This window comes from Astatotilapia calliptera, chromosome 5 (genome assembly GCF_964374335.1).
Source record: "Astatotilapia calliptera chromosome 5, fAstCal68.1, whole genome shotgun sequence".
In the NCBI taxonomy this organism is placed as follows: Eukaryota; Metazoa; Chordata; class Actinopteri; order Cichliformes; family Cichlidae; genus Astatotilapia; species Astatotilapia calliptera.
Genome location: NC_137426.1, coordinates 39,398,096 through 39,424,267, shown reverse-complemented (window position 1 = coordinate 39,424,267; position 26,172 = coordinate 39,398,096). Strand labels below are relative to the sequence as shown.

Sequence of the window (26,172 nt, the reverse complement as noted above, 5' to 3'; positions counted from 1 at the left end):
GGGTCACTTTCGTATGTGGTGCTGAATCCGATACATATCTGATGTTTTAGAAAGCGACTGCTGTTTGATGGTCATGTCGCATTAAATCCATCTTTTACATCACTGACCCAAGACAGACTCCAATTATCAGCGCCGGAGAAGACATCGCAAGCGCTTCCTGGCCATCCAGTGTAGATGTTAGTGAAACTGTTGGGAAGACAACGTGAACATTTTATTTGTTCTGTATAATCTGCAGATTCTGACAGAACTCTGCAGCTATCCTTTGAAGCAGCGCTCCTCTAAAACAGCAATAAGGATCATTATTAGGTTATTTACATTATTATGTAAATAACAAAATAACTTAAAGCAAAAATTGGGAAACGTAAAGTCCGAAGTCTTTATATTAAGGCCATCAGTCAAACAATGCTGTTGGTCTGGGTCTAAACAGAGCGCGTTGTGTGTGACGTCTTCTTTTGCGCATGCGGGCCGCTTTGAGCGTTCACACTAGAGCGCGTTTGCTGTCGCATTTTATTTGTAGTGTGAACGAGCAGACAAAAAAATCGGATTTGATCAAAAAATCGGAATTGAGCATCAAGACCTGCAGTGTGAACATAGCCTAAATGACTCGGGTAAAGTTTGTAGAATGCATGCTTGTTGTTTTTGTCTGCTTCCACCTGTCTTTGCACTAGGATGATGTCGGCGTAAATGTGCAGTCGTATTCGTTGTGTTCCCACTAGTGCTGTCAGCGTTAATCTGAAATGACGTTAACGCCACAACACGGCAAAGTTAACGAGCTACCGCGGATCGCCACGTGTGTGGGGCTGGACGGTGTCAACACGTTAACGAGCAAACTGTGCTAACGCACTAGTTCCCACCCATGTAATTGAGCATTACGTGGCACATCCGACATACTGTTTTACTTTTGTCCATGACGCGCTTACCTTCAGGGTCATACGTCACATGAAGACCAAAATAGTTCCAAAGGCCAGATCTGAATGAGGGTGGGGGAGGTTCAATTTGCCATGTTGCAACGAGCTTAGCTTCTGTCTGCTAGCTTGCGCTGCGCTCAGTGGATCTGCGCTCGACAGTGCAGCCTAGGCGGAGTAGTCGAACGCAGATCCACTGAGCTTTCAACACAGACAGCATCTTCAGAAGAAAAGTTGATAAAATAAATAAAAAATTTTGTATTGTTCGATACATATGCGTACCGAACCGAAAGCACTGTATCGAACGGTTCAATATCGATACGAGTATCGTTGCACCCCTAATATATGTTTATTTGGGTTGGTGGTTGTATTCCTGAAAGTACTGCTATACTGCAGTTAGCAAAAGCCCATTTCAGAAGAGCAATTCACTGCAGTAATTGGCAAGTAATTTAAAGACCCATATTTATTTTACACAACAGGACAAAAACAACATGTCAAATTCTAAAATTAAGAATTTCATCAAAATGTAACAAGTTTGTACACTTCCAGCTCTGTGTTTGGGACTTTGTAGTTCTTCAATGTATGTTTCGGCTAATTGTCGTGTTGGAAGATAAATCAACAACCGAATGTTGCTGCTGACTGCTTTAACCTCCTAGGACCTGGCGTCCACATATGTGGACATCACATTTTGGGTTATTTAGATCAAAATACTCAATTGTGCTCTACAAGGGCCTGATGTCCACTCACGAGGACATTATCCTGCTACTGTTCTATCAATTTTTAAACGAATATCCTCATATGTAGCTCTTATTTTTCTAAAGATCTGGTAATCCTTTGTATTTATGTTCATCGGGCCCCAATATGCCCAACTATCAAAGAGAAATTAAAAATGCATGCCGTGGAAGAGTTTGGGTCTTAGGAGGTTAAGTTTACTTTCAAAATCTTCCTCCTTTCTTCATGATCCCTTTCACCTTGATGAGATTTCCAGTTCTAGACACTCTGAAGCATCCCCACACCTTAATACTCCCACCACTGTGTTTAAATGTGGTGTTCTGTGGATTGTATACCTCTACCTTCTTCCTCCAAACATAAGCAGCATCTCTAAGGCCTAAGAGTAGTAGTTTCGTCTCACCTGACCACAGGTGATACTTTCAGTATGCATAATGTTTCTCCAAGTTATCCTTAGCATACTGTCTGGCTTCAAGGTGTCTCTTCTGCAGAAGTGGACTTTTTCTTGGTGTGCAACTTCACACTCCATTCCTGCGCAGGGTCTCAGTGATTGTCTTATTTGAGACTGCAATTCGTGACTTTGCTAAGTCATTTAGTGTCTTAACAGTTGTTCAAGGGTCTTTGGCACATCTCTCATTCATTTTCTTTCCAGAGTTTGAAATCTTTTGCTTCCTACTTCTGCAAGGCTTGTTCTGTACTGTTAAGCTCTCTTTGAATTTTTCTGTGATACTTCTGGCTCCAGTTCTTGAAACGTGGATATGCTATGGTCATTGTGTATACCCATCTCCTGCTTTGTGAGCACAACAACTTTTCTTCTCAAGTCTAAACTGATTTCTTTTGTTTCTGGCATGATGCTTTCTCAAGTGACAGCTTCAACCCTTGCCTGATATTTTAATACTCAGAATAAATTAGAACATAACCCTCTGTTTTAGCTGGATTTTACAAACTTTAAAGATAACAAAGTTAAAACACAACATTGGACACTAGTGATTCGTGTTTTGGCTCAATCAAAAAGTCAGATTTTAGGGTGCTAATAATATCAAACCTGGTAATATTTTTCTAAGAAATCTGTTATTCTGTTATTGTGTGTAAACAGAAAAACAATATGCTTTCGAAAGTATTAGCATGTGTAAAAAGGCTATGTTGAAAATCCCTTGAACAACTTGGAAAATGTTGACAAAAACTTCTGCCCTCTGCAGGTGGTAAAAGGTGTTGCCAAATATATCTGTGTGGCCTGTCCAGGTGCAGTCTATGTATGCTAAACACAGTGAAAATATTACATCTTCAAAAATAGAAATACTATCTATGTTAGTGTAGAGGATGTGAAAAATTCCTCTTTTTTAACTCACTTTATCCCACAGAGACTGCAGCTCCTCCTGACCTCCCAAATCCCAGAACATTAGACGAGCCTTGCCAACATCAATTGTGCCAACTGTAAAGGAAAGCAAGAGATTCCCAAAAATGTTATAGATCAGCAGTTTAAATCAAGAACGTTCTGTGAGCTAGAAAGAAAGGTAGCATTAGAACATGAAAGATTACATAATTGCATTGATTTGTCCTTTTCTATACCATAACGGTTAAAATATGAAATTACAATTAATTCCTGCAGTTACTCATCAAAAAAGAACTAATAATCATTTTTCATTGTTAAGCAGTAATTACACACTCAAAAAGCAAGCGATTCCTGCTACTTTGACAAGGCAGGAGAAAACTGTGAAGGAGGTCATGCTGAAGCACGCCCAACACTGTTACATTCACTTACTGTTCAGGCCAACTGTAGTGGTGATCTTGGATAAAGTCATCCCCTTGTAATTCTTACTAAACTTTGTTTTGGTCTGTTCCAGGAAAGTCTACAGACACAGAAAATAAGAGTAACCATTAGACTGGTGAATTACTCAGGTGATGAGCACTGTGTAAGTATCTGTGCATGTGTAAAACAAAATTAGCTAAACTTCAGGCAGCTCATTTGCAGGTGGTGGCCACAGACCATCACGCTCTCTCTTTCTCCTGCCTGATTTTTTCACTTTTGCTAGTGTCCTTGTCTTTGACAGGATCAAGTGGGACAGTTCATTCAGGCAGTCTAACCCCTTTAGAGTGGCACATTCATAAGTGATTTCTTATTGTTTATGCTCCATTAATGGCCAGATTGATAACCGTCATTTACTTTAATTTTTTCACCCACTTATTTAGCTCAATCATCCAGGTAAGTTAATCCGTTCTGTAACTTGGGTTTTGTCCTATTTACTGTTCATGATTTCTTGAGACAAAGAGAGCGATAGACCACAAAGCTAACGTAAACAAGAGAACATAACACCGCTTTCAATAATAATAATAATGGATTGGATTTATATAGCGCTTTTCAAGGCACCCAAAGCGCTTTACAATGCCACTATTCATTCACTCTCACATTCACACACTGGTGGAGGCAGCTACGGTTGTAGCCACAGCTGCCCTGGGGCAGACTGACAGAAGCGAGGCTGCCATATCGCGCCATCGGCCCCTCTGGCCAACACCAGTAGGCAAGTAGGGTAAAGTGTCTTGCCCAAGGACACAACGACCAGGACAGAGAGCCCAGGGATCGAACCGGCGACCTTCCGGTTACAAATGCGATTCCCAACCCCTTGAGCCACGGTATGCACATAGCCAATGCTATGTGCATAACCCAGTTAACCAATTATATAACACAACATCACTTTGATACCGTTTTTCCGGCGTTATCCAGTCCCAGGATCAAAACGCAGTATTCATCCTTCTGGAACATGTACTTATATAATCCAGATAATAAAGTGTACATCTTGAAAAAAGTAAACATAAACAAAAACGCGTCCGTGTTCGCTAGTCCTAATGTTGGCTAGGTAGCTTAGCTTAGCTATGAGGCTAAACAAGCAACACGCGCCACTGTGGCTTCATAATACTCCCACTAAACATGCCTGTGTGCGAGTAGGGGTAGAATAACATGTATGCACTCATAAAACAAGTCGGAAAGCCGTCGTTTAAAAGCACACTTCTACTATGATAGTCTGAACACAATGCTGTTTCTACGTGTGACGTATCTAGGAAGTGCCACTGTATGAATTATGGGAAATGAAGTACATATGGATTCTACCACATTACGTTAGGTGACGGTGTTTTAGATATAAAACTTCGTTTCCCAGGAGGAAGTTCGAAAGCGTGTTACATCATTTTAAAGAAAAACGCAACAAATATAGAATGAATTGATTTGTTCCAGTAGCTGTAGAAAGTTCAGAACCAGAGCGTTATTAAGTGAGTGCTGACAGTCTCAATAACTGTTTGTTTTTTAATGACGTTTCATCTGTCAGCCATTCAGAAGCGAGGACCTGCAAAGACAGTAAAACATTCTCTATTACAGCGTCAATTTACTTATATTAAACCCCTGACTTCATTCCTTCACCAAGCAGTAAGTCATGTTTTACTTAGGGCTTAAATACTTATTCATTTAATGTAATGCAAATCATGGACTTCTTTTGTCTTTCGGGGGGTGGGAAATATTCCATCTCTCTCTGTAAGAATAAAATGACCATGTTACCATAAAAATTAGAGACTTGTTGTTTTTTGTTTTTGTTTTTGTTTTTTTTTGTTTTTTTGGGGGGGGGGGGGGGGTTGTAAATAAGCAGGCATAAAATTCAGCAGTGGAACAAATAATTATATCCCCTACTGTTTATGGATGCTGCTGAGTTGAAAGTGGAATAGGCTGTATGACGATTTGATCATTCCCTTTATTAAAATAAAGGTTTACAGTGGGTGACAACATATATTTAAATAATACGATATATATATATATATATATCAAGTTAAATATTTTATCCATCTTTCCACTTTCTTCTGCTAATCTGGACCCAGGTCACGGGGGCACCAGGCTAACCAGAGAAGCCTACATCTCCCTCTCCCTAGCCACCTCCTCCTGCTCCAAGGCGTTCCCAGGCCAGCCAAGAGATATGGGCTGTTTTCCAATTCAGGGGCTGCATCATTCGGAGGACCCGGCCTTTGTGGTCTACGTGGGCCGGGTCTTTGGAAGACCAAGAAGGCCTGAAGTGCGAGGCTTGTGAAATGGGACAGTCTAGCCTCCATCGCACTGCTCAGTTTGCCAAGCAACCTGAGCAGCGCAGCTGTTTGACAGAAATGAAGGAGAAATTTGTTTTTACATGTGCTTTGTTTGATTAGTTGAGTATCTGAGGCTGAGACCACAGGACTGTAAAACATGATTGTTGGGCTTCATTTCTGTACTGAACAGTCATTTCAAGGTTAGCTAGTAAATAACAATTAGCTAATGTTGTTCATGAGACTAAAATCATCTCACTCTGGTAATGTAAATATAATATGGTCAACAGCAAAGTTATTATATTAATCATTATTAGTTATTAGAGCAGTGAACATGAACTCTGTGTCAAATACTGAGCTTCAGTACAGATTCAAGTTGCAGTTATTTATATTTCCTATCACCTTAAATCTTCACTCAAAGACAAGTATCTTTGACAGTGTATATATTGATTCATTATATATATGTAAGAGACAAATATTGTTCTTTTAATATGTTGTTACTAAATTTGGCTCAATGCTTACATACATGTGTAAAAATCAAATGTACGAGCTGTGATAACTGTGTCTGATAGAATGAAGAGTAGACTGATATATGAAATATTCCTTTATTGGGTGAGAAAATCAGACCATGTCATAACTGCTGTAAGTCACACAGAATAGATATCAGAGCCTTAGACAGGCTGACTTCTGCTAAATGGGTCAAACTGGGCAGAAAGTCTACAAACACATAACATCCTTATAGAATATGATGTAACACTATAGATCAACTTAGCTCAGAATATATAAAGCATATAAACAGTTACAGCAATATGATGCAACAAACACAGCAGCTACTGATCCAAAATACTCAAAGCTTCATAGAACTGAAACAAACATTTATTTTAGCTCCATTCTGCTGCTGATACAGACTTTAGGTTTCTGAACATTAAACTTGTTGCTGCCTTTCATAGTGTGTAACTTGAAAGCCCTGAGTACTTTCTCCCACACTGAAAACACTGGGATGATACAATTATTTGAACATTACCTAATAAGACTGATTCGGGACAGACAATTGGTTATTTCTGCCTTTTGCAGAAAGGCTTAATGCAGTTTTTTGATTTTTCACAAAGTGTATTGTAGCAAAAATCAGCTGATTTAAAAAGCTTGATCAGTGTATGACATGATTAACTGTCAATATCCACAGGGAGAGTTAAAATATGAATAAAAATTAAAGTGTTGAAAAAGCAACTTGTTAAACAATTGTGGTGGGGGTGCTGAGCCTGCATCTGTTCAACTAGCCTGTTTTATGGACATGTGCCTTTGCCTCTGATTCTGCTAAAATCGCTTATTTGGTGCAACTAATGACTGGCCGGGCGCTTCAATGGGCTCAGGCAGTTTTAAATACCCAGCCCTCTGTGTCATATGACGTCTTTCTCAGCAAGTTTCGCTGTGTAATTGATAAAGGCGCTAGCTCGGATGCCGCAGGTCATCGCATGTTTTCTCTGAAGCAAGGTAGGAGGAGTGTTGCTGACTTTTCCGTGGAGTTCTGGATCCTGGCGGAGGAGTCGGGCTGGGAGGAGAAAGCACTGCGTGGAGCCTTCCTCAACAGCTTTAACGAGAATATTAAGCGTGAGTTAGCAACCAAGGAACTGCCTAAAGCTTTGTCTGCTCTAATCAATATGTGTATTAACTTAGACGACCACATGCGGGAGTTCAGCAAAAGAGGCGGGGATGGTCGGCGGCGTGCTGGGGGCACGGGTACATCTAGGGACCTTCCTACTCTGATGTGGAGAAGTGAGGAGGAGGAGCAACACGGGGATGAAGAGCAACCCATGCAGCTTGGCGGAGCCAAGCTTTCCTCCTCTAGACTGGGGAGCAAACAACGGACTGGTGAGTGCTTTCTTTGTGGAAAAAGAGGACATTTTGTTGACTCCTGCCCAGACCGAGTAAAAGAGTCGGCCCATCAGTAATTGTGGGGATACTGGCGGGCGCCACAACAAAAGTGTTCCCTCACCTCAGCTGCCCTGCTAAATTAATGTCTCACTCCCTCACTCACTCCTACTGCACACTCATTGACTCTGGTTCTGAACAAAATTTCCTAGACGAAGAGTTAGCCAACATCTTAGGCCTGCCCCTACTTCCCCTTCCAGAGGTCCTGAAGGTCTCAGCCTTAAATGGCGGCCATCTAGCCTCCGTCACACATCGCACTCAGGAGGTTACACTCATTATTTCAGGAAATCACTCTGAGAAAATCAGTTTATTGGTATTCAAAGCCCCCCACACCCCACTGGTACTGGGATTTCCTTGGCTCCAACATCACAACCCCCAAATCGACTGGGCCAAAGGGTGTGTAACTGGCTGGAGCACGCGGTGTCATGAACAATGTTTACTTGCCGCTGTCCCGGACAATCCCGGGACCGCCTCTGCGAAAAGCTCCTCACCCCCCTGAACTTTCCTTGGTGCCCGCCGAATACCACAACCTCGGCCAGGTATTCAGCAAAAGTAAGATAAGATAAGATAAGATAAGCTTTATTAGTCCCACACTTGGGAAATTTGTTTTGTCACAGCAGGAAGTGGACAGTGCAAAAGTTATGAGGCAAAAATTAGAATACAATAAGAATAAGAATACAGTACACAACTGTACAGAATAGAATAAAATAAAATACTATATACAGTAGAATAAAATAAAATAAATATACAATAAGATAAAAATAGAATACAAATACAAATACTATATACAACTGAGTAAAAATACAACGATGACAGAAAGGATTATTGCACTTAGTATTATATTATATTAAATATAATATATTAAATATATTAAATATATTATATTAAAGGCGTTGTCTTTGCCTCCACATCGGCCTTACGACTGTGGAATTGACCTACTCCCAGGCGCTCCCCTGCCAACAAGTCGGCTCTACAGTCTGTCTAAACCGGAACGCGAGACCATGGAACGCTACATAATGGAGTCTCTGGCCGCAGGTATTATTCGCCCATCTACTTCGCCTTTAGCAGCAGGATTCTTTTTTGTAAAAAAGAGAGGTAAGAGCCTGCGTCCCTGCATTGACTTTCGAGGGCTGAACAAGATCACTATTAGGAATAAATATCCACTCCCCCTGCTGGCCTCAGCATTCGAACTACTACGGGGGTGGGGTCCTGTTCACCAAACTGGATCTTCAGAACGCCTATCATCTGGTTCGCATCCGCAAGGGTGACGAGTGGAAGATGGCTTTCAACACCCACCTGGGGCACTTCGAATACTTAGTGATGCTTTTCGGTCTTGGTAACGCCCCTGCAGTCTTCCAGGCCCTGATTAATGATGTGCTCAGGGACTTTATTAACCATTTTGTCTTCGTGTATCTGGATGACATTCTGATTTTTTCCAGGTCGCAGACTGAGCACATCAACCATGTACGTCTGGTTCTACGGCGCCTATTGGTGAACCGCCTTTTTGTGAAAGCGGAAAAATGTGAGTTCCATGTGCAAACTGTTTCTTTTCTGGGTTTCATTGTGGAACAGGGGCGTTTGCGAGCTGACCCGGCCAAAGTCAAAGCCGTAGTGGAATGGCCTATTCCCAAGACCCGCAAGGAGGTGTAGAGGTTCCTGGGCTTCGCCAATTTCTACCGCCACTTTATCAGGGATTTCAGCAAGGTAGCCCTCCCTCTAACCAACCTAACTTCTCCTATGTTGTCTTTCCAGTGGTCCTCCGCAGCCCAGCAAGCGTTTGATCAGCTCAAGCACCTGTTTTCCTCTGCTCCGGTCCTCGTCCAGGCAGACCTCGGCCGGCCTTTCATCGTGGAGGTGGACACGTCCGATTCGGGCGTGGGGGCGGTTCTCTCCCAACGGATCGATGGCAAGCTGCATCCCTGTGCGTTCTTCTCCCGCAGGTTGTCTCAGGCCGAGAGAAATTATGATGTGGGCGACCGGGAGTTGCTCGCCATCAAGTGGGCCCTCGAGGAATGGCAACATTGGCTGGAGGGCACTGAGCAGCCTTTCGTGGTGTGGACGGACCACAAAAATCTGGCGTATCTCCAGGCAGCCAAGCGACTCAATGCCCGACAAGCCAGGTGGGCATTGGTTTTTACTCGTTTTCACTTCTCCATTACTTACAGGCCCGGTTCTAGGAACACTAAGCCAGACACGTTGTCGCGCCAGTTCGCACCTGTAACCGATGAGGACGAGAAGGAAAAACCCATCCTGCCCCCCACCTGCATTGTGGGTGCACTGACATGGGTGGTCAGGGACGCCCAGCGACAGGAGCCCGACCCTGGCACGGGCCCAAAAGGGAAACTGTATGTTCCGGCCACGGCGCGTAGTCAGGTCATTCACTGGGCACATACTGCCAAGTTTTCGTGCCACCCAGGTAAAAATCGCACTGTCTCCTTTCTACGACGTTTGTTTTGGTGGCCCTCTCTTATTCTCAATGTCCAGAACTATGTTGCGGCATGCTCGGTGTGCGCACAGAACAAAACCTCCAACTCACCTGCTTCTGGCCTCCTGCGACCGTTGCCCACTCCAAAACGCCCGTGGTCGCACATCGCCCTGGACTTCGTCACCGGCTTGCCTCCCTCTTCAGGTAACACCTCCATTCTAACCATTGTTGACCGTTTTTCCAAGGCCGCCCACTTCATTGCTCTGCCCAAGCTCCCTTCTGCCCTGGAGACGGCCCAGTTACTGACGCAGCATGTGTTTCGGCTCCATGGCATACCCCAGGACATCGTTTCCGATCGTGGCCCTCAGTTCACCTCGCGGGTTTGGAAGGAGGTCCCGTTTGGCTCTTTTGCATCAGAATTGTTGTCTAAAGGCAAAGAAAGTAGCCCAACGGATTTACTTTACCAAATTGACCATCCCAGCCTTGCCGTAATGGTCCATTTGATTCACCTTTTATTGTTTATTTTATTTTCACTTACTGAATACGGGACAGACTTGACTGGGGGAAAGAAGGGGAGAAAGAAAGAGGGAAAGAGAAACAGCTGAGAAGAGGGACGGGGGAGAAGGGCAAAAGACAAAAACCAACAGAACGGGCAGAAAAAAAAAGAAAAAGAAAAAAAAAGCATATATCAATCACCTTGATCACCTGCTGAGAAAGAAAAAAGAAAACAAGCAGAAGAGAACAAGAGTAATAGAATAAACAACATCACAATGATATATGGGAATATGACAGTAAATACTAAATATTAAACATTACTGTGCAGCACATAAGATCAACAGAACACAGTGTGCTTTGAGGTAGGAGCCAAAAAGGGTGTAGTTTGTGGGTGTGATCACCCGTGTGTACACCTGTGAGCATGGACGCGCTTGTTTTTTTTAAAAGGTTCCTTCATGTAATGATCTGCTGGAGGGTGTGGGGGGGCCACAGCCCCGTCCTCCAGGGCATGAAGCAGGTATGGAGGAGATCAAAACTCCAGACATCCAGAGGCCCCCAGAACACAAGAGACCAAGGAAGACCAACAGAGGGGCAGCCGCACCACTGTCCCAGAAAGAGCTGAGGAGAGTCCCAGATGAGGGTTCACTCAGCAGCCGCGGAGCAGAAGCCAGGGGGAGTTGCAGTGACTCGCCCGTGAGCTCCGTCGGCAGCCAGCCGTGCCTGAGTGACCGAGCCCCAGGCCGAGAGGCCGGGGGCACCCCACCTCCGAAGGGGCCCGAGCGAGCCCCAGGCTCCAGGCCCCGATAAGCGGTCGCCAAGGAGTGAGCCGGTGTGTACCTGGACGCCCATCCCTGGACACAAAGAACCACCAACGCACCGATGTCTGAGGGAGTCCGCCACTGGCAGGGGAAGTGGTGGTGGGGGGAGATAGGCCTCCAAACCTTGGAGGGCCTGAGATGTCCCCAGAGAGGTGGCGTCTGACACCCAACCTGACATATAGACACAGACATACAGGCACACACAGATACAAACATCCATTCCCACCCTCATGCTCTCATATGCACTTACTCCACACTCAACCAACGTGGAGACAGACATAAAGAGACGCTGTACACACGATCACACTCCCCAAGCGTACTCTACGAACCGGGTCTAGGTACCCTTGCCCCTGGAGGGGGGAACTTCACCCAGACCCAGGTGGTGTTACCCTTTTCCCTGCGGTAGGGGGAGGCAGACCGCCCCGACTCTGCAGCAGCAGGGAGGCCCCACACTCCAGACCGCAGTCGGACGGCCAACTCCTCCTCCTAGCCCCCCCCCCCCCCCCCCCCCCGCCCGCTCCAGCAGGCCGCAGAGAATGGGGGTGAGAGAAGACTCCAAACCTCCCTCCACCCAGTCATTGTAGTGTTGTTGCATGTGCATGTGCCCTGCTCCAGGGCTGGGCCCCCATGCACCCACCCACTCACAACCCCGGCAACACACCAACCAGGATCCAAGCCCCCGAGGCCCGGCCTGGGCCCCAGCCCAGAGACGGAGCGCCCCCAGAACCTCACGCCCATCCCGGACCCACCCAGGGGCAGCCAGGCTTCCAGGTCAGTAACCCACGTCCGTCAGCACAGACCCTGAGTCCAAGAAACTGGCCCCTCGGTCTCTTGGCCCCTTTGCCATCCAGGAGGTCCTGAACCCGGTGACGGTCTGGCTGGCCCTTCCGCCTACTATGAAGGTACATAACGTCTTCCATGTTTCTCAGGTTAGGCCCGTCCGGACCAGCCCTTTGTGCCCGCCCTCTGGGCCCCCGCCACCCTCCCGGGTTATCGACGGTGCCCCAGCGTATTCCATTACTCGCATAATGGATGCCCGGCGCCGCAGTAGGGGCTTTCAGTTTTTGGTGGATTGGGAGGGGTACGGTCCGGAAGAACGTTCTTGGGTGCCGCGGTCTGCCGTTCTCGATCATCGCATGGTGAGAGAATTCCGCCGCCGGCATCCGGACAAGTTTGCCAGGTCGCCCGGGGGCTCCCGTTACAGGGGGGGGGGTATTGTCACGGTCGGACGGTTCTTTCCGGACGACCCTGCTTGTGTTTATGTTTTCTGGCTCTTTGGCTCTCAAAGGTTGGCCAGCTGCACTCATCTGATGGATAAAAAATAATATGTATTCTTTTCCTCCTTATATCATCTCACTCACTAGATCACTAGATTCATAATAGAAATGAGGAAAAGCGAAGCCCAAATTTAAGCAAAGTTGTGCGAAGTAGTGTAGTAGTGCTGCATGCTGGTGAGCCAACCAGTGTGCAGCCTGTTACAGCTGCTCCTGCTTTTTCTCTTTAGTTTCGTTTTTTCCTTACTTACTCTTTTTTCTTGTACTTTCATTTGTTTTATTATCTTTCATTCAATCATGTGGCTTGAGAGAGCTTTTGTTCTGCTGGTGGCCGCGGAACTGTTACTTTTATCGAGGAACGGACCACGGCACAACTCCTACATACTACATGGGCTGTTTACTTCAGAGATCGGCTGATTGCCCTGTTGCTCGCTGGCTCATCGGTCAGACCCACAGATGTACCAGGTGAAATCTGAAGGAAAACACATCGGGGATGCAGGGGTGGAGGTCAGAAAAGGAGAAGGAAGAAGATGGTGAGTCAGCGGAGGCTGAAAATGAGGAGGAGGTACAGACCGTGTCTGCCACCTATCGTAACAGGAAATGTTCGGTCATTATCAAATAAAATCGACGCTAACCCCACAGCTGCATGTGACACTATCCACTCTGCCATAGCCTGGTTACAGACTCAGCACCCGAGTGCCTTCATTGTGATCTCGGGTGACTTCAACCATGTCACCTTGGACAATACACTACCAACATTCACATAGTATGTGGCCTGTCCCATCAGGGGGGAGAGAATCTTAGATGTACTGCATGCTAATGTCAAGGACGAGGTGGTCAGAGGAGGCCATAGCGGAACTACAGGGCTGTTTCGAGGTGACTGACTGGGAGACACTCTCTGAGCCTCACGCTGAGGACATCAATGGGCTTACTGAGTGTATCACAGACTACATAACTTTCTGCACTGACTCCATTGTTCCAGCTCAGACTGTTCATTGTTACCCAAATAACAAGTGGGTGACTAAGGACATCGAGGCCCTCCTCATTGACAAGAAGAGGGCTTTCAGAGGGGCAATAAAAAGGAGATAGATGAGAAGGGTCCAGGTGTTAATAAAGGACAAGATCAGAGAGGCTAAGGACAATTACAGGAGGAAGCTGGAGTGGAAACTCCAGCAGAGTGAGATAGGTGAGAGAGGTGTGGAGTGGCATGAAGTCCATCACTCGATTCAGGCCAACCAACAGCAGGGGAGCTGAGGGAGGTGAGGATAGAGCTAACGAGTTGAATTTGTTTTTATTTTATTTCCTGTCCTATTTGGTTTGTTAGCCATCAGAACTGTTGTCTGAAGACGAACAAAGATACCCAATGGATTTACTTTGCCAAATGGATCATCACGGCCTTGTCGTATTGGTCCATTTGATCGACCTTTGTTGTTATTTTTTATTTTATTTTATTTTCAGTTGTTACAGACGGGACAGACATGACTGAGGGATAGGAAAGGGAGAAAGAAAGATGAAGGAAAAGAAAAACAGAGGGGAAGGGGGACAGTGAGAAAGGGCAGTTAAAAAGAGAAAGAAAAAAAATTGAATTTGTTTTTCAATAGATTCGACACCACAGTGTCTGCTCACCCCCCGCAACCTCACCCGTAGTCAGCGTGGAATCCAGAGCCACACCACTGTGCCAGCCTCTCTCTGCACATGGCGCTGTTGCCTCGCCCATCCATCACTTTCACTCACAACCAGGTTCAGAGGCAAATGAGGAGACTCCACTCAGGCAAGTCTGCTGGACCAGACAGAGTGAGTCCCCTCGTCCTCAAGTCCTGTGCCCGCCAGCTTTGTGGAGTTTTCCATAAACTGTTCATACTGAGTCTGAGTCTGCAGGGCGTCCCTATACCAAAGACGCCACGCCTCAGTGGCCCCCAGGATTACTGGCCTGTGGCACTGACCTCCCACATCATGAAGACCCTGGAAAGGTTCATCCTGGACTAGTTCAGACCCATTGTCAGACTACATCAGGATCCCCTTCAGTTTCCTTACCAGCCCTGTCTTGGAGCTGAGGACGTCATCATCTATCTGCTCTATCTATCTACACCCACCTGGACCAGCCAGCGAGCACTGTGAGGGTCATGTTTTTTTTTATTTTCCTGTGCTTTCAACACCATCAGGCCAACCCTCCTGGGTGATAAGTTAACAGCGATGCAGGTGGATGCTTCTCTGGTGTCCTGGATTGTGGATTACCTGACAGGAAGACCACAATATGTGCGTCTTCCACATTGTGTGCCTGACAAGGTGATCAGCAACACAGGGGCACCACAAGCGACTGTCCTCTCTCCCTTCCTCTTCACCCTCTACACCACAGACTTCAACCACTGCACAGAGACCTGTGTGAGTACAAGAAAATAATTATTAGAATATAATGTGTTTGATTTGCTTAGATGAGAGGGTCCAGCAATAGATCAGAGGAATAGGGAAGGATTTGTTTGTGTGTTTCAGTGTGGCTTAGCTGTAGCCTGAGAGTGTGTGTAATTGTTTAGAGGGAAAGGAAGTTATGGACACTGGGGGTCTGCCTGTCATAAAAGGAGACAGGAAGCTACAGTGGGGGGTTGCTGATGCTGATGCTTTTACCTTTAATAAAAACTCATAATTGTTATAAACTTAGAAGTAGGTTTGCAGGAGACTCTCCATATGCTTATCTGTAAATATAAGACAACAAGAGGCCAATGGCCCAGTGGATGCAGAGTGGGGGTCTCAGTGTTTGTAATATGTTAACTGTTTTTTGTATGTTGCCTAAAGGAATTTGGTGTAGCTTGGGTGAGGAGATTACTTTTATGACCGGCAGGAAGTTACATACACAGAGACACACACACAGTGCTTTGACTGTTACGACACACACACACCTACATGCACAGTCACTCACGTGCACTCACATAGACACACGGGTACGCGCACGCACAGGCACTCACATGCTTGTGCATACACACACAGACACAGAGTTTGCAGCACACCATGGGGGTTTTATGATAGGGTCGCTTCTACAAAACTGTGTTTCACAGACAAAGCAGTGAAGATTTGCAGAGGGACTCCGGCCTTGCACATCTCCCCTTCTAGAAGATGTATGCTTAAATGAAGATGAATAATGGTTTTGTGAAAATGACTACTGAGTCTGGCGCCGTCTCTGGATGCCTCGAGGAATTAAAAAGAACCGGGGTGAAACTGATTTCGTAACACCTGCCATCTCCAGAAGTTCTCTGATGACTCTTCAGTGGTTGGATGCATCAGCGGGGTGATCAAACATTGTACCAGACTGTGGTCGACTCCTTTGTCATGTGGTGCAAGCAGAATCATCTGCAGCTCAACGTGGCAAAGACCAGAGAACTGATTGTGGACTTTAGGAAAACCAGGAAAGACTTGGCCCCTGTTTCAATCAAGGACAGTCAACATGGCCATTGTGGATGATTATAAATACCTTGGAGTATACACAGACAATAAACTGGACTGGGTTAAAAACACCACTGCACTTTACAGGAAGGGCCAGTGTCATCTCTATTTTCTGAGGCGGATGAGCTCTGTCAGACAATACTCAGGATTTTCTATGAGTCTGTTGTGGCCAGTGCTCTGTGCTGTTGCATGCTGGGGGAGCAGGTTGAGGGTTGTTGATGCTAACAGACTTATTAAACTGATCCACAAGGCCAGTAATGTTGTGGGGAGGGAGATTTCCTATCAGAGAGGTGTCAGTCCGTCCGGATTGGCGACAACATCTCCAGGCTGAGGACAGGAGCTCCTCAGGGCTGTGTTCTCAGCCCTCTGTTGTTCGCCCTCCTGACACACGACTCCACCGCCCTAGCTCTAACCACATCATCAAGTTTGCTGACGACACAACTGTGGTTGTACTCATCAGCTGCAACGACGAGTCAGCGTACAGAGATGAGGTTCAGCAGCTGGCGTTCTGGTGCAGCGAGAGCAACCTGTCACTGAATGTGGACAAAACCAAGCAGATGATCGTTGACTTCAGGAAGACTCGCTCCACTCACACACCACTCAGCATCCACAGTTCCACGGTAGAAACTGTTAACAGCATCAAGTTCCTGGGAGTTCACTCCTCAGACGACCTCACCTGGGCCACCAACACTACCTCCATCACCAAAATTTAGACTCAATTGGTTTCTCTCAAAATGTAAAAGAACCCACCCACCACTTTAATCACACTCTAGATCTTGTTTTAACATATGGCATAGAAACTGAACATTTAACAGTGTTTCCTGAAAACCCTCTCCTGTCTGATCATTTCCTGATAACATTTACTTTTACAATAATTGATTACACAGCGGTGAAGAGTAGACTTTATCAAAGTAGATGTCTTTCTGAAAGTGCTGTAACTAAGTTTAAGAATATAATCCACCCACTGTTATCATCTCCAATGCCCTGTACCAACACAGAGTAGAGCAGCTATCTGAACGCTACTCCAACAGAGGTCGATTATCTTGTTAATAATTTCACCTCCTCACTACATACGACTCTGGATACTGTAGCTCCTGTGAAAACTAAGGTCTCTAATCAGAAGTACCTGACTCCGTGGTATAATTCTCAAACACGTACCCTAAAGCAGATGACTCGTAATCTGGAGAGGAAATGGCGTGTCACAAATCTAGAGGATCATCATTTAGCCTGGAGAAATAGTTTGCTGCTTTATAAGAAAGCCCTCCGCAAAGCCAGAACATCGTACTATTCATCACTGATTGAAGAAAATAAGAACAACCCCAGGTTTCTCTTCAGCTCTGTAGCCAGGCTGACAAAAAGTCAGAGCTCTTTTGAGCCAACAATCCCTTTAACGTTAACTAGTAATGACTTCATGAACTTCTTCACAAATAAAATTTTTATCATTAGAGAAAAAATTACCAGTAATCATCCCACAGATGTAATATTATCTACAGCTACTCTTAGTACCATTGATGTTAAGTTAGACTCTTTTTCTCAAATTGATCTTTCTGAGTTAACTTCAATAATTACTTCCTCCAAACCATCAACGTGTCTTTTAGACCCCATTCCTACAAAACTGCTCAAAGAAGTCCTGCCATTAATTAATTCTTCGATCTTAAATATGATCAACCTATCTCTAATAATCGGCTATGTACCACAGGCCTTCAAGCTGGCTGTAGTTAAACCTTTACTCAAAAAGCCATCTCTAGACCCAGCAGTCTTAGCTAATTATAGGCCAATCTCCAACCTTCCTTTCATATCAAAAATCCTTGAAAGAGTAGTTGTCAAACAGCTAACAGATCATCTGCAGAGGAATGGTTTATTTGAAGAGTTTCAGTCAGGTTTCAGAGCTCATCACAGCACAGAAACAGCTTTAGTGAAGGTTACAAATTATCTTCTTATGGCCTCTGACAGTGGACTCATCTCTGTGCTTGTCCTGCTAGACCTTAGTGCAGCGTTCGATACTGTCGACCATAATATCCTATTAGAGCGATTAGAACATGCTGTAGGTATTACAGGTACTGCGCTGCAGTGGTTTGTATCATATCTATCTAATAGACTCCAGTTTGTGCATGTAAATGGAGAGTCCTCTTCACACACTGAGGTTAATTATGGAGTTCCACAGGGTTCAGTGCTAGGACCAATTCTGTTTACATTATACATGCTTCCCTTAGACAGCATCATTAGAAGACATAGCATACATTTTCACTGCTATGCTGATGACACCCAGCTCTATCTGTCCATGAAGCCAGATGACACACACCAATTAGTTAAACTGCAGAAATGTCTTAAAGACATAAAGACCTGGATGGCCGCTAACTTTCTGCTTCTTCATTCAGATCAAACTGAGGTTATTGTACTCGGCCCTGAAAATCTTAGAAATATGGTATCTAAGCAGATTCTTACTCTGGATGGCATTACCTTGGCCTCCAGTAATGCGGTGAGGAACCTTGGAGTCATTTTTGACCAGGACATGTCCTTCAACGCCCATATTAAACAAATATGTAAGACTGCTTTCTTCCATTTGCGCAACATCTCTAAAATTAGAAACATCCTGTCTCAGAGTGACGCTGAAAAACTAGTTCATGCATTTATTACTTCCAGGCTGGACTACTGTAATTCATTATTATCAGGATGTCCAAAAACTCGCTGAAAAGCCTTCAGCTAATCCAAAATGCTGCAGCAAGAGTCCTGACAGGGACTAGAAAGAGAGAGCAGATTTCTCCTGTTTTGGCTTCCTGTTAAATCCAGAATTGAATTCAAAATCCTGCTCCTCACATACAAGGTCTTAAATAATCAGGCCCCATCTTATCTTAATGACCTTGTAGTACCATATCACCCTATTAGAGCACTTCGCTCTCGCTCTGCAGGCCTACTTGTTGTTCCTAGAGTATTTAAAAGTAGAATGGGAGGGAGAGCCTTCAGTTTTCAGGCCCCTCTTCTGTGGAACCAGCTTCCAGTTTGGATTCAGGAGACAGACACTATCTCTACTTTTAAGATTAGGCTTAAAACTTTCCTTTTTGCTAAAGCATATAGTTAGGGCTGGACCAGGTGACCCTGAATCCTCCCTTAGTTATGCTGCAATAGATGTAGGCTGCCGGGGGATTCCCATGATGCATTGAGTTTTTCCTTTCCAGTCACCTTTCTCACTCACTATGTATTAATAGACCTCTCTGCATTGAATCATATCTGTTATTAACCTCTGTCTCTCTTCCACAGCATGTCTTTATCCTGTCTTCCTTCTCTCACCCCAACCGGTCGCAGCAGATGGCCGCCCCTCCCTGAGCCTGGTTCTGCTGGAGGTTTCTTCCTGTTAAAAGGGAGTTTTTCCTTCCCACTGTCGCCAAAGTGCTTGCTCATAGGGGGTCATATGATTGTTGGGTTTTTCTCTGTATCTATGAAGCGCCTTGAGGCGACTTTTGTTGTGATTTGGCGCTATATAAATAAAATTGAATTGAATTGAATTGAATTGAAAAAAGACCCAGAAGCGCCTCCACTTCCTGAGACGCCTGAAGAGGGCCAACCTTCCACCCTCACCATGTTCTACAGGGGAACCATAGAGAGCGTTCCGACCAGCTGCATCTCCGGGTGGTTTGGAAACTGCAAAGTCAGCGAGTTCAGCCGGCTACATCGGATCATCAAAACACCGGCTAAGATCATTGGAACATCTCTCCCTCGGCTACAGGACATCTTCCACAAGCGCGGCATCATTCGGGCCTCCTGCATCCCACATAGCAAGGAAGTCTGGCCCAGATCTGGTATCAAGCCGGCACTGCTGGCTGACTTCTGGCATGATAAGACATATGTCATCCAGATATGGGCTAGGCCTGGCATAGATGGCACTTCTGACTGACCCTTTGTCATAGCAGAGTGTATGTCAACCAGATGTGTGCCAGGTCTGCCAATGACGCCACCATTTATGTGATGGCATGCCATATCTGGCCTGATTGTGGTTTGGTTTATATGGCCCAGGCTCATAGAATGAATGGATTGGATTTATATAGCGCTTTTCAAGGCACCCAAAGCGCTTTACAATTCCACTATTCATTCACTCTCACATTCATACACTGGTGAAAACAGGTCTGGCCCAGATCCGGCATCAAGCCGGCACTTCTGATTGACTGGTGTCATGGCAGGGTGTATGTCAACCAGATGTTGGCCAGGTCTGGCAATGATCGCACTATTTATGTTCTTATTTTCCTATTTGAGTTAGAAGACCCAGATGCCATGTTGCAATGCTATACTGCTATGGTAGCCAATGTTTCAAATGCAGGTTTGACAGGTTTGTGAGTGTACACTTTATCCAAAACCTAGTGAGGGTTTACTCATGTTTACCACTGGGTGGCTGAAGCTCAGGAGGTAGAGCAGGTCATCTATTGGTCGGAAGGTTAGTGGTTCGATCCCTGGCTCCTCCAGTCTGCATGTCAAGAGTGTGAATGTAGTTAGAAAGCAGTCAGTTTAGAGAAAGGGTGTGAATGTGGCATGTTGTATAGAGCACTTTGAGTAATCCGGGAGGGTAGAAAAGGGCTATGTAACAATCAGTCCATTTACTGTTTGAACTGAGTTTTGTCATGTTACTTTTGCACTGTTATGTTCCGGCACATGTTGTTATTAGGCACACATTAGGCTGACATCTGGGGCCAGAGCTGAAACTGTTCTGGGCCAGCACAGGACCAGCAGTGTGTCTGCAACTGGTCTTGTGCTGGCCCATGTGTTGGCCACCTCTGGTAAACCAGATCTGGGCCACCAGAGGGCCGTCGTTCTTTGCGGTATGTGGGCCATGTGTAAGCACATTGTTTGATTGATTATAATGGTATTATAATTTTATATATATATATATATATATACACACACACACACACACACACACACACACACACACACACACACACACACACACACACACACACACACACACATGTATATATATAATGGACAGATCTGGGCCATACCAATTTTGCTATGTGGAATGAATTATGTAAAAACGGAAACATCATAAAACTGAAAATGAACATAAAGTAAAAAGTACTGAAAGTCTATGGCTTTAAACAGTCAGAGAACACAATGCCCAGCTTAGAGCGACTAAAAGTAACTTCTTTTAACATTCTGTCATTCTGTATCTATATCTAAAATCCACTAAAAATAGTCATTTGAAAAAAAAATATTCGCCATTTTCGAATATTCGCTCCTTGACAACCGCTGAGATGTTGTCTGTCCAGGAGTTGTCAGCAGAGATGAGGACACCAAGGAACTGGAAGGTGTGGACCCTCTCCACACACTCCCCGTTGATGTAAAGGGGGGCTAAGTCAGTGCTGTGTCTCCTGAAGTCAACAATGACCTCTTTGGTTTTCTTAGTATTCAGTGCCAGCTTGTTTCCTGAAGTTGCCAACTTCAGGACTTCCTCTCTGTAGGCTGCCCCGTCTCGCTTTGCTGATGACACCACGGTAGTCGGACTCATCTCAAACTTGACGATGAGATTGTTGTTTTGGGTCGAACTGCAGTCGTGGGTGTAGCGAGAATACAGGAGGGGGCTCAGCACACAGCCCTGTGGGGAGCCCGTACTCAGTGTGCAAGTGGAGGAGAGATGAGGGCGGAGTCTTACAGTCTGAGGCCCGTTCGTGAGAAAGTCCTTTATCCAGACACATGTGAGAGGGGAGAGGCCAAGAGTGACCAGTTTGGTGATGAGGGTGTCCAGGATGACTGTATTGAAGGCTGAGCTGTAGTCCACAAAGAGCATTTGGACGTAGCTCTGCTGCTGCTCTAGGTGACTCAGCACGGTGTGCAAACTGGTGGGGGTCGAATTCTGGGGGGAGGTAATCCTTGATGTGCTGAAGGACTAGTCTCTCAAAGCATTTCATGAGGGCCACAGAGCGATAATCATTCAGGCTGGTGATGGGAGACTTCTTTGGCACTGGGATGATTGTGGCTGATTTTAGACAGGATGGGGTGGCTGCCTGATCCAGTGAGAGGTTGAAGAGTCTGGTGAAGATGAGGGTGAGCTGGTGTGCACATGCTCTTAGCACCTATACTCCAGGTACTCCATCTGGACCGGCCGCCTTCCTGGGGTTCACTGCTAGGAACACACGTCTGACGTCGTGCTCCGTTACAGTGAGTGGAGCGGAGCAGGAGCCAGGTGAGGATGAGGATGGGAGCAGGGCTGAGGCAGATGAGTGCTGCTGTTGTGGTGTTTCAAAGTGGGCGAAGAAGCTGTTTATCTCCTCTGCCAGCTGCACACTCAGGTTTTCTGTTTTCACAGTGCTGCTTCTGTGGTTTATGATGTCTTGTATACTCTGCCACACCTCCCGTGTTCTGTTGCTGGACAGCTGGGACTTGATGTTTCTTTTGTGGTCTGTCTTGGCTTTTTTTAATCCCCCTTTTCAGGTCAGCTCGAGCAGCCCAGTACAGAGCTCTGTCACCTAACCTGAAGGCGGCGTCGGGGGCTTTGAGGAGGGAGCAGACCTGGCATCCAGGGTTTTTGGTTTTGGAAAACCTGAATGCTTTCGTCCACAGTCACATTTGCAATACAGAACATGATATAGTTCAGTAATGATCCTGTGAAAGTTTCTAATGCAATATATTATCCCTTACCAATGTAACACTGCATGCCAAATCAATGTTGAAATATCTGTGAATTGTGTTTTGGAAATTTTTTTATGTTATCAAAAATGGATTAAAAGTGCAAGCATGAAAGGGTACAAGAATGCAGTAACAAATATAACCAAACAAGCTTAATTTACAGTTTGAAATACAGAACATAATGAAAATATATAAATAATTATCTATTAATCACCATATCCAAGTATCAAAAAGTGTAAAAACAAATTACATTCTTTCCTCCATTTCTATTAATAAGACTTTAATTTACATGAAATTATCCAACATTATATACATTATTCATAAGGAGACAAAGAATTTAAAAACAACACGGAGAATGTTTTGATGCATGCTCAAACATCCAGGTAATTAAATCCCCAAAGGTTGACTCTGTTCATCTAGACATAACGTTTTCAATGAGAGAAAAGTTTTGTCACTCATCCAGGTGACTTCTTCAGTCTCAGCTGACTGCAGGTTTCCCCAATCTTATAAACAGGACATTCAGTTTCAGTCATTATGCAATGTACTGTTTAATAGAAAAAACTTTTTTTTTGCCTTGACAGCATACATCCGTCTTCATTTCACATAAGTAGTTATTTTTTACACAGAGAGCAATACCACTCTCCAGCCTCTGCTGTCCAAAGCTGCTCTGCATTCATCTGGAGGCACTGTGTGTGAAACCACTTTAAATAACTCTCATTCAGGAACAAAGCAATTGTATAAAATGAAGTGAGGGAATGGAGCTATAAATAGATTAATATAGAGATATGAAAATAAACTTAAATATAGACATAGGAACACAAGTATTAACGGTAATGTTTCTGGGATATAATAAACAGTATAAAGAAACAGGTGTGCAAGCAAACATTGTGGCATACAAAGTGAGAGAGTGCAGTGAGTCATGTTTATTCCTGTTCAATATGTGTCTGACACAAGTGGATGAATTAAAAAGTCTGACAGCAGCAGGAAGGAAAATCCTAGTGTGTCATTCCCTCAGAGAGCAGGGTTGAAAGAATGTTGCTGAAAATGCTCTTCACTTTGTCTAGTGTGTTATGGAGGGGATGAGAGTTAATGTCCTTGATTGCTAGGGTGGCAAGCATAACATAAACAACAGACTATGCCTTCCTGATGACTTTCAGTCTGTTTACATCTTTTTCTTTGATGCCTGTATCCCAGCTTGAAGAGTCTAGACCCTTTTTGTAGTCAGTGGGTGTGTGGGCAGACAACTCTGGCTTATCACCCAGTTGGATTTCCTGGTATTTGTAAGATGGCACTATCTACTGATCAGGACACATTAACTATGATATTAAAAAAATGACATGATGACATAGTCCTTGGTCAGTTTACCAAGCATTTCTCAGCTTTGTTCTTTATAGTTGTGTTCATCATATCAATGTTTGTGAGTCCTGGATTATTTGATGATATGTTTACATTATGTATTTGTAGCACTGGTGGTGCAATAGTGGTGGACATGTAAGACCTGGTAGTGCTACTTCCAGCCTTCTTTGTATGTAGTACAGGCAGTATAGTTACCTTTAACCACAATACGAGGACAGAAGGGAAATATGGGCCAGATCAGACAGGTTCTAGATTCGTAGGAGCCAAGGGTTTCTGACAACAGAGGACTTGTACGCAGTAGGTGTAGGAAACACAATTGCGTTTATTGACAATTATTAAAGTTTAGCAGGTTGTGCACATCTAACAAAAGAAGAGCGCGCTTCTTGAAAACAAAATAAAATAAACCCCGCAAATAGTCAACCCAAGGATTTATTGTCTTTTGTGTCCTTTTTTTAAAGTCAATTTCAGTCTTTCAATGTTCAATAGTCACTCAGTGTGTTTGTAACCAGTTGGGTTACAATCTAACAGTTCATCTGGATCTTTGGGCTGGGCTCGCCATCCAGTACTGGAAAAGGGATCCTCAAAACCAATCCAATCCAAATAAGCAAAGAAAAAAAACCTGACCAAGCTACAAATGCTACATGGGACTTAACAGTGCTCACGTTGGCTCACAGCCTCTGGAACACACTATCACTCTTATTATTTTCACCAAAAAAGGACGTTTACTATCCAGTTAGCTTCTTCACCGCACACGTAACGGATCTTTCACCGTCTCTGTCTCTGGCGTATCTGGTAGACAAAGGCACACACAGGTGTCTGAGCAGCGCACACAGATTGGGGGAGGGTCAGACCAGCCAATGATTGGTTGCTCAGTGGATCTAACAAACACACTCTAAAGGACAAAGTCCTGCCTCCACACCATTTATCCACATATTAGTTAAACTTATGTTTACATGCTCTTAATTAGTATTTATTATATTTAATTGCTTTTTATCAGTATTTATTCCCATTGTGAAATGAGTATTTTAATCAAAAGAGTATTAATATTTATGCTTTTATCCCGTTTTTAACACTGGGTTACATATTGTTTTGTTTTCAGTACCATATTGCTTTTTAGTGTAGTTCTTCTTCAATGTTCCACAAGTGGATGGAACGCTTGTGAAAACACTCTAGTGTTAAAGCCAGTCTTGTCTTCATGTCTGTTTATGGTTTTGTCAGTGTCAAACTCATGTGTCTAAGTCTGGGTTTTATTTTGGTGGCCTCTTGTCTCTTTCTTGTATTGAGTCTTATTTCCACTGTCTTCTTATTCCCAATGTATCCCTGCTGTGTTACGCAGCTGTCTCCAATTCCCCTAATCTCCATCCTATTTATACATTTTGCCAATCTCCCAGTCTGAAGTACGTTATTCTATTCGATTCGATTCAATTTGATTTATACAGCGCAAATCACAACAACAGTCACCTCAAGACTATATATTGTAAGGTAGAACCTATAATAATACATACAGAGAAAAACCCAACAATAATATGACCCCCTATGAGCAAGCACTTTGGTGACAGTGGGAAGGAAAAACTCCCTTTTAACAGGAAGAAACCTCCGGCAGAACCAGGCTCAGGGAGGGGCAGAGCCATCTGTTGTGATTGGTTGGGGTGAGAGAAGGAAGACAGGATAAAAGTCATGCTGTGGAAGAGAGAGGATTAGGGTTAGGGTTAGTAGGGGAGAGCACTGTAGAGCCAGTGAAGTTTGGCGGGCCATCGCGGAAAGTTATTCCCCAGGACAGTGAGCCCATATCGGATTGCCCTCGGAGGTTTCCCCGCTCCTTATACTGGTTCTCAAAAAGATGGTGTTACGCCCCTAGCCCTGGTTCCCAAGCCAGACATCCAAAACCAGTTGTGAGTAAAAAAAGGTGATTTTATTGAAGGTAATGAAGTATAGCTCCAGGGTGAACCGAGGCCAAAATAATAAACAAAACCAACTAAGTCCCACCAGAGAAAACTAACTAAACCCTAAGAAAGAAACAGAACAAACAAATGCAATACTAACCCTCGCTCCCCAACCCGGAAAACAGGAGAAAACTGTTCCAAAGAAAAAGGCGGCTCACCCCTTCCGCTTCAGCCTAAGAGTGCCTAAGC

At 44.6% G+C, this 26,172-nt stretch overlaps 1 protein-coding gene and 1 long non-coding RNA gene across 2 annotated transcripts in view; one reads left to right on the top strand and one right to left on the bottom strand.

The window, feature by feature from the left end:
• Positions 1-4,720, bottom strand: part of arfrp1 (ADP-ribosylation factor related protein 1) — a 20,388-nt gene extending 15,668 nt beyond the window's left edge. The window contains exons 1-3 of the mRNA XM_026169198.2: positions 4,336-4,720; positions 3,397-3,484; positions 2,984-3,066 (exon numbers count right to left, since the gene is read on the bottom strand). Of these exons, the coding sequence (XP_026024983.1) occupies positions 2,984-3,066; positions 3,397-3,484; positions 4,336-4,446 (282 nt within the window). The 5' untranslated portion in view covers positions 4,447-4,720. The remainder of the gene's footprint in view (positions 1-2,983; positions 3,067-3,396; positions 3,485-4,335) is intronic.
• A 144-nt stretch (positions 4,721-4,864) lies between these two features.
• On the top strand, positions 4,865-6,929 carry LOC145428768 (uncharacterized). Its single transcript, XR_013909092.1, has 2 exons — positions 4,865-5,052; positions 5,496-6,929. It is a non-coding gene; the product is annotated as an uncharacterized LOC145428768 (long non-coding RNA).
• The last annotated feature ends 19,243 nt before the right edge of the window (positions 6,930-26,172 follow it).